General features: G+C 34.5%; 2 protein-coding genes across 2 annotated transcripts; both read left to right on the plus strand.

Annotated features, from left to right (window-relative positions):
• The first annotated feature begins 221 nt into the window (after positions 1-221).
• Positions 222-2,758, plus strand: LOC110868310 (AAA-ATPase At3g50940). The gene is made up of 2 exons (XM_022117445.2): positions 222-1,291; positions 2,117-2,758. Exons 1-2 carry the CDS (start codon positions 251-253, stop codon positions 2,579-2,581), a joined length of 1,506 nt encoding a protein of 501 aa, XP_021973137.1. The 5' UTR covers positions 222-250; the 3' UTR covers positions 2,582-2,758.
• Positions 2,759-4,384: 1,626 nt separating this feature from the next.
• Positions 4,385-6,142, plus strand: LOC110868311 (AAA-ATPase At3g50940-like). The gene is made up of 2 exons (XM_022117446.2): positions 4,385-5,460; positions 5,591-6,142. Exons 1-2 carry the CDS (start codon positions 4,417-4,419, stop codon positions 6,029-6,031), a joined length of 1,485 nt encoding a protein of 494 aa, XP_021973138.1. The 5' UTR covers positions 4,385-4,416; the 3' UTR covers positions 6,032-6,142.
• Positions 6,143-9,355: the final 3,213 nt, after the last annotated feature.

The raw sequence follows: 9,355 nt of genomic DNA on the forward strand, positions 1-9,355 counted from the left end.
AGACATGCTATCAGACAAACTATAGTGTTATATTTGTTATATAGTGTTATATAGTGTTACATAGTGTTACATAGTGTTATATGGTGTTACATATTGTTATACGGTGTTTATATGATGTTATATATAGTTTTATAATACACTTCTCACACTATCCTCTATCATCCAAGACAAACGTTCAACATCAAAAAAATGGTTTATAATACGATTATATTGCCCTTCATACCCTAACCAACAACTTCACATTTCCAAAATGCCATCATCCTCAACCAAACGCAAAACCATCAATCCTCAAACAGTGATCTCCACCGTCGGTTCCATCGCGGCCGCAGCGATGCTCATCCGCAGCCTCTCGCGCCAATACTTACCACCCGAGTTTCGCAACCACATCTATCTCCACTTCCGTAGCTTCATCAACAAATTCTCCACACAACTAACCATGGTCATTTACGAACACGAAGGATTTAACGACAACGAAATCTACACCGCTACACAACTATACCTAGCAGACCGAATATCCCCCGATATCCACCATCTAAAAGTCACAAAAAACCCTAACGAACAACATATTAATGTTGCAATAGAAATCAACGAGGAGTATACAGATATTTATAATGGAGTCAACTTCTGTTGGTCTTTAGTTTCCAAGAAGAACCCAACGAGAGAGTTTTACACTCACGACGACAACGGTCGGTCTACCCGAAGCGATCTACGATCGCTACATCTCACGTTTCACTGGAAACACAAAGATCTCGCGTTACACGACTACTTACCGTATATTATAAACTACGCGAAAGCGAAGAAACAAAACGTTAAAATATTGAAGTTGTTCACGGTGGATAAGAAGGTGAATTATGCGCGAACTGTAACGTGGACGTCGGTGAATCTTGATCATCCTGCTAGCTTTGAGACGGTGGCGATGGATACCGGAGTTAAGGAGATGGTGATGGAGGATTTGGATAGGTTTTTAGAGAGGCGAGAGTATTATCGGAGAGTTGGAAAGGCGTGGAAGAGAGGGTACTTGTTGTATGGTCCTCCAGGGACCGGGAAATCGAGTTTGATTGCTGCTATGGCGAATTATTTGAATTTTGATGTGTATGATTTGGAGTTGAGTGATGTTAAGTCGAACTCGGAGCTTAGGAGGTTGTTGGTGGCGACCGCGAACCGGTCGATATTGGTTGTGGAGGATATTGATTGCTCGGTGGAGTTGCATGATCGGGAGGAAGTAGAAGCTGAGAAAGCTGTAGCTCGAAGAAGTAGTAAACATGGAAGTAAAGATGAAGAACGACCCAAGGTTAGTGAATTTCCATTCGATTAAACCATGGGGTGCCCGCTGGAAACAGCGGGAACACAAACACTAGTAATCATGTAACATGTTAAAAAAAATTAAATTAAAAAAGTTATAGCAACTCATAGTCAAATTAAAGAGAATAAAATATTCGTTTCTGTGGTGTATATTTTTTTTACCACTTATGAAAAATCTATGACGGTTTAAATCCGTGTGAGGTAGTTAGTTTAAATCTCAATAATATGTCTTAGCAAACTGTACTATACGTTTTAAATTTGTAGATGCATCTGTTTTTTTTTTTTTTTTTTTTTTTTTTTTTTTTATAAAAAAACATAATTTCCATGCTAACAACAGTCCTCAAGGGATAACCTAGTGGTAACGTGGTGTATTCACCAATCAAGTGGTCAGGGGTGGCCCTGGGGGTTGGCGGGGAGGACCACCGGCCAGGGCCCGGCATTTCGAAGGCACGTTATTAAAAAAATCTGATATGTAAACAAAATTTAATAGGGTATACTCATACAATTATACAAACACCAACATAGCCTCACTTACAAAACTATTCTTATCGTTTAGATTAGTTATTAGCCTCTTGACATTAGTTTGGACCTTTAGTGAACCCAATACCCAACGGTTGTATGAAAAACTAGTTTATATTATATATTTCGTTAAGGCCTAATTAAGGGCACGTTTCTTCCAGCTCGAACATGGTACACGAATTCTCAGGACCGACCCTGCAAGTGGTTGTGGGTTCAAATCTTGTAAAAGGGCGGATGTGTTGTAATTTTAGCAGTTAAAAAAAAAAAGCAATCTAACAACAATTATTTTGTTAAGATAACATTGTCAGGGTTTCTTAACTACATTGACGGGTTATGGTCAAGTTGCGGTGATGAGAGAATCATCATATTCACGACCAACAGGAAAGACAAGCTTGATCCTGCACTTATTCGTCCAGGTCGTATGGACGTCCACATCCACATGTCGTACTGCACCCCAAGCGGCTTTCGAGTGTTAGCCTCCAACTACCTTAATATCACCGAACATGAACATTTTGAAGAAATTGAGAATTTGCTCTCTGAGGTGGACGTTACCCCTGCTGAAGTAGCGGAACAACTTCTGAAAAATAACGACCCTGACGCCGCTCTTTGCGGCCTTATTGAGTTTTTTGATGTAAAAAAGAAGGAACTTGAGGCTATAGCAAGGTTAAAAGAAGAAAAGGCTGCAAGAAAGAAGGAAAGGAAGGAAAAGAAGCAACAAGAGGATGAACTTAAGAAGCAACAAGAGGATGGAACTAATTAAGATGTTTGGATATTTACTATTGCAAGGAATAACAATGTATCAACTATCATGTATGCATATGTCATGATGAAACAACAAATAGAATGAATTCACGGCTCAGGTCATCACACTTTTGTAGAACTTTTTTGCCTATGTATAATATATGTGTTTAGTATTTATCTACTATTATTTCAATTATGTTAAGCTGTTAACGCAATGTATGGCTAGTCCAATTGGTAAAGGACATATGGTTCTTAGAGGGGAGATCTCAGGTTCAAAAAAACCTCGACAAAGGAGTAGTTTAGAATTATTTGTGTTAAATAGAGGAGTAATATTCTCCCGTCAAAAAACAGTATATTGAAATCAAATGCTAGCAATAGATGTACTAATTTTTAGCATTTATCTTTATCCTTGTAAGACACTCTATTAAGGTGAATAATCCGTTTAACTGAATTAATGCAACTAGTCAAATCTATCATGCTATCGGAGGAAAAACTCTTATAACGAAAATCAAATTTTTTTTTTTTGTGTCACAGAATTATTGTTCTTTCCTATGTTAGTTACAACTTTGGATTCCTTGTTTTTATTTAATGGTAGGTACTACAACTTCTAAACTTCTTTTGAAGTTCATCTTTCCAGACATAGTGATGGATGAGCTCAAAATTGATACGAACAGATTGAAAACATAGCAGAAAAAGATATAAGAAATTGAAGTTGAAGATCTCCAAAGAATGTGGTTTGTCAACAGGGCCTTTATGGGCCGTCAACAAGCCCAAAACTGTGGGTCTCATTTTTTTTTTCTTAAATACCAAGGGTATGTTGGTTATTTATCAAAAACTATGACCCGAACTTTGCAGCGGGACCGTTAAGCCGAACAAAAAGTAAACGTAAAAATGATAAATCATGCACACACGTTACGGTGTGTTAACTCGCAAAAATTAGACTGAAAAGGTAAAACATAGAAAAGAATAACTAAGTCGGCTTAGGACCCGCAAGTTTCAAGGAAACCAGTAAACCGTAAAAATATTGACGTAAAAACCTTGAACCACACGCGTGTGTTGCAGCGTGTTAACTCGCAAAATCTATAACGAATCGTAAAACGATAAATTTCTAAAAGATGTTAAGTAGACCAAAGTTGAAAGTGAAAAAGTGTTAGGGTTAAAAATAGAAAATGTTTGTGACAAATATGTATAAGATGAGTACTATAGGGTTAAAGGGTTAGGTTCATTTGTGAACAACCTTCTTGATAATGAACTGTGTGAAGTAATCCTAGCCCTTGATTATCAATACAAAAGTGTAAATCAACGGCCAGGATTTGATTAAGATTTGATGATGAAAATACACTAGTGTATTTTACGATTTGATGATGTAAATCAATAGTCAAGATTTGTTCACTCAATTCACAATACACTAGTGTTCACTCTAGAACCCCACGGGTTAAAAGTGTAAAAGATAAAAATTGTGGGGTTATCTAAAAGATGAAAAGGGTTAAAAGGGTAAAAGAGAAAAAGTATAAGGATCAAAAGAAAAGAAAAAGTAATTGTGTGAGTGGAGAAATTTTTGTGAAAGGAACTTTGACATTCATCCACTTGTAAGTGAACAATAAGGACCAAGAATGTAATATATGAAAGTTAAAACTAGTAGATGATCATCATACTATATGCATTGTGCTATTAACTCAATGCATAAAGCTAAAAGCCTAAAACCAGCAGATAATCATACTATATGCATTGTGCAATCAATTCAATGAAAGGTAAACCATTACATGATCATACTATATGCATTGTGCAATTACTCATATATTTATAATAAGTTGTAGTTCTTAGTTTCCTTACCAACAACTTCACATTTTCAAAATGCTTTCCCCCTCAACTAAATCCAGAATTGGCACAGCCAAAACAATCATGTCCACCGTAGGTTCCATCGCAGCCGCGGTAATGGTAGTCCGCAGCGTCTCCCACGATTACTTACCACCCGAGTTTCAAGAATACATGTATCTCGGCTTTCGTAACTTTATCAACAAGTTCTCCACACACCTAACAATGGTCATTTACGAGTTCGAAGGAATTAGGGACAACGAAATCTACACCGCCACACAACTTTACCTAGCAGACCGAATATCCCCCGATATCCACCGTTTAAAAGTCACAAAAAACGCTAACGAGCAACACATTAATGTTGCAATGGAGATCAATGAGGAGTATATAGATACTTATAATGGAGTCAAATTCAGTTGGTCTTTGGTTTCCAAAAAGAACCCAACTAGAGAATGTCAAACTTATGATGAGGAAGACAACGTATCTACCCGAACAGATCTTCGATCGCTGGAACTCACGTTTCATTCGAAACACAAAGATCTGGCGTTAAACGACTACTTACCGTATATTATCAACTACGCGAAGGTGAAGAAACAAAACTTTAGAACACTAAAGCTATTCACGGTAGACAGAAGAATGTTAAGCTATTCGAGATATAAGGTGTGGACATCGGTGAATCTGGATCATCCTGCTAGCTTTGAGACGGTTGCGATGGACACCGGAGTCAAGGAGATGGTGATGAAGGATTTGGATAGGTTTTTAGAGAGGAGAGAGTATTATCGAAAAGTCGGAAAGGCGTGGAAGAGAGGGTACTTGTTGTACGGTCCTCCAGGGACCGGGAAATCGAGCTTGATTGCTGCTATGGCGAATTATTTGAATTTTGATGTATATGATTTGGAGTTGACTGATGTTAAGTCGAACTCGGATCTCAGGAGGTTGTTAGTGGAGACGGCGAACCGGTCGATACTGGTGGTGGAGGATATTGATTGCTCGGTGGAGTTGCATGATCGAGTGCTAGCAGAAGGCGCGAAAGGTGTGGCTACTAATAATCAACAACGGGGTAAAGGTGAAGATCGAGTTAAGGTTAGTACGAACACTTTCTATATGAAGGGTGATATGTGGAAAAAATATTTACCAAAATGGGTTATTTAAAACTACGCGTTTTTTTTTTTTTTTTTTTTTTTTTTTTTTTTTTTTTTTTTTTTTTGTTAAGGTAACATTGTCAGGGTTTCTTAATTTTGTTGACGGATTATGGTCAAGTTGTGGTGACGAGAGAATCATCATATTCACGACAAACAGGAAGGACAAACTTGATCCCGCACTCATTCGTCCAGGTCGTATGGATGTTCAGATCCACATGTCCTACTGCACCCCGAGCGGGTTTCGATTGTTAGCCTCCAACTATCTTAGTATCACCGAACATTGTCATTTTGAAGAAATTGAGAAACTGATGTCCGAGGTGGAGGTTACCCCTGCTGAAGTAGCTGAACAGCTTCTGAAAGATAACGACCCTGACATTGCTCTTGGTGGTCTCCTTGATTTTCTTTATGTAAAAATGAAGGAGATTGAAGAGGCCAAAGCAAGGTTAAAAGAAGAAGAATTGATTGCAAAAGAAAATGACAAGAAGCAACAAGAGATTAAACTGGATATTTAAGAAGTTTGGGTATTTACTATTTGACTATTTCAAGGAATAACAATGTATCTTGCATGCATGTGTCATCAAGAATCATCATGAAATAAACTAGAAATAATTACATATTTTTTAGAATCAAAATCCAGCATTTTTAGATATAAACTTCTGTACCAAAAATGATGGGTCATTTCAAATTCTCTTCTAACAAGATGTAAAAACCATGAAAAAAGATTAAAAAGGATGAACATCCCTATATCTACAATCCTCTCTATGCCCAATCTTGTTTTACCAAAATGATAACAAAAACATGTATTGATCGATGCATTTTTGCTACATGTTATTGAATATTATTTATGGTTAATAGGCATTGATATTAGTATGAAATACACTAAATTGATATATTTTTGTAATAGGTAGGCTATGGAGAAACTGAGGGCATGTTTGGGTAAGTTTATTAGAGTTAAAAAGGATTTTTGGGAAAAGAACTTTTGAGAAAAGGACTTTTTGAAAAGGAGTTTTTAAAAAAATGTTTGGATTAGCTTATGGGGTTGGAAAAGCCAATAAGTCAATAAGTTGTTTTTTAAAAAAGTGTTTGGCTTAGCTTATTGATGTAAAATGACTAAAATGGACATTCTTTCATAAGGGGTGTTAAAAAATAAGGGGTATATTGGTAATTTATTGGTTGAAAAGCTATAAGCTAAACAAGAAGTCAGAATCTCATGACTTTTCAAAAACTCCTATTCATTCATATCAAAAAGTCATTTTTAAAATCACTTTTCCATTTGCCAAACACTATAAGGAGCTTACTTGGCTTTTTGATAAGTCAATAAGCCAATAAGTTAGTTTGAAAAGCTTAGCCAAACATGCCCTGAGTTTAAATCAATAATTTTATTATAACTAGTTGATGCCCCGCCCGCGTTGCGGGGCGATGGCCGAATAATGAGAGAGTGTTAGGTAGCTCATTGACACGAAAAACAATTAAATCGAGTCAACCAATTAAAACAAAACACTTTTATAGTTTTGATAAAAAAAACTAAAACAATGGCAATATTGTAATTTTTAACTGAGGGAAAGTTGTATTTTTTGACTGGGGTAAAATCGTAATTTGCCAAAAGCTAAAGTGATGGCAGTACTGTAAATTTTCACAGGGGCAAAATTGTAAATTTTCACAGGGGCAAATTCGTAATTTTAAACTTGGGGTAACAACGTAATATAAACTTGAACTAAGGGCACAATCGTAATTTTAAGCTAGAGGCAAAACCACAAATTTATTTTGACTTGATGGCAAAATCGTAATTTTGAGTTGGGGGGCAAAAGCATAATTTTATTTTGAACTGGGGAAAAACGTAATTTTAAACTAAGGGCGAAATCATAATTTTTTAAACGGGGAAAATCAGATCTTTGAACAGAGGGCAAAATCGTAAGTTTTAGCTGAGAGCAAAAACAAAATTTTATTTTGAACTGGGGGCGAAAAGGTAATTATGAGCTGGAGGCAAAAGCACAATTTTATTTTGATTCTAGGGAAAAATCGTAATTTTGAGTTGGGGACAAAAGCGTAATTTTATTTTGAGCTGGGGGCAAAACCGTAATTTTAAAGAGGGGCAAAAACGTAATTTTAAAATGGATATAAAATAATAAACTGGTTGGTCCAATGGGAGGGGGGTGCCAGGGAAAATCGTAATTTTGAATTGAGGGCAAAATCGTAATTTTGAGATGGGGACAAAAGCGTAATTTTATTTTGAGTTTGGGGCAAAACGGTAATTTTAAACAGGAGCAGAAACATAATTTTAAAATAGATATAAAATAATAAATTGGTTTGTCAAATGGGAATGGGAGAGTGACAGGCAGCTGTCTGTCAGGCACTATTCCCCTATTTGGTAAATATATGTATAGTAAATAAATTATTATGTAGTATAATGTTACTGTTCAAAGCGTTCAAATTTTAGTATATAAATAAATAAATAAATATAATATAATATAATATAATATAATCTATATATATTCTAAAGTTTAGTTATATGTTCTATTTTAAAACCAAAATTTATTGTTGTTTTAAATGAGGTCATTTACATATATCCCCCTTCTAAGATCATTTATTACATATATACCCAACCCATAAAATCAATTACATATTTCCCTCTTTTAAACCACACATATTACATATTTACCCATTTTATTAAAATCACTCCTATTGAATTACTATTTTACCCTTAATGAACTTATTAAATGATTATTACATTTTTCCCCTTTTTAATACCATTACTTACATATTTTATGATTTAATGTGTAATATAATTATTTACAAATAAGATATTAACCTAATGATATGAATTCATTTTTTTATAAGCCCTGCCTATTTTTTTATAAGCTTCTGCCTCTGTTATGTGAAAATTGAAAGTTTTGCTTATATATAATACGTCATAGCTCTTAAGCATTATTTTTTTTAAAGAAAACAGTCATGCGACCATGGTTTAAAAATTTATTTTTGCTGTAAAACAGTTTTTTTCAATATTATTTTGAATGTTTAAAACATGACAATTAGATTTCTGAAATAGCATTATACAAAAAAAATGAAAATTTAGCTCCTGCTTCAAAACAATTAAAATGTTGATGATCGAACTAAGATTTAGGCTAAAGAAAAATTGATTACGACTTGAAAAAAACAAACATATATTGTATAACAATATGTTTTTTATATAAGATATTTTAGATAATCAATATTTTAACGTAAATTGTTAGTGTAGTTAACTAAAATTTAAATATAATGGTCGGTTGTAAAAAATATGTAAACTTAAACTTAACCAGTAACTAGATATGTAAAAAGGTCACTTGTTTTATAAAATGGGTATGACCGTTTTTTTTCAAAGAAATATTTTAAAGATTTTATCACAACATATAGAGTATTGACTAGATTGATTTTGAAGTTAAGAGATAAGAAATTAAGAAAAAGGGTAAAAGGGTAATTTCATAAAGAAAGGGAGAAATATGTAATTGATTTTAAAGATTGGACAAATATGAAATAAGGGCTTTTAATAAGGGGATATATGTAAAAATTCCTTTTAAGTGCACCAGCCTATAAGAATCCTATTAATTTCATTTAATTTACTTAATAATCACAAGTTACATTACTTTAATCATTTGGGTCAAAAACAATTCCAGTTTAATAATCACAAGTTACATTACTTTAATCATTTGTGTCAAAAATAATTCCACAAAAATAATTCCACAAACCCTAGATCATCTGATAATAACAATAAGAAGAAAGCTCCGGCCGCACACAAATCTCCGGTATTCGACTGCGATTGCTTCGATTATTACACGAACTACTGGTTCCGGTAGGACACG

The sequence above is a fragment of the Helianthus annuus genome, chromosome 7, assembly GCF_002127325.2.
Source record: "Helianthus annuus cultivar XRQ/B chromosome 7, HanXRQr2.0-SUNRISE, whole genome shotgun sequence".
NCBI lineage: Eukaryota > Viridiplantae > Streptophyta > Magnoliopsida > Asterales > Asteraceae > Helianthus > Helianthus annuus.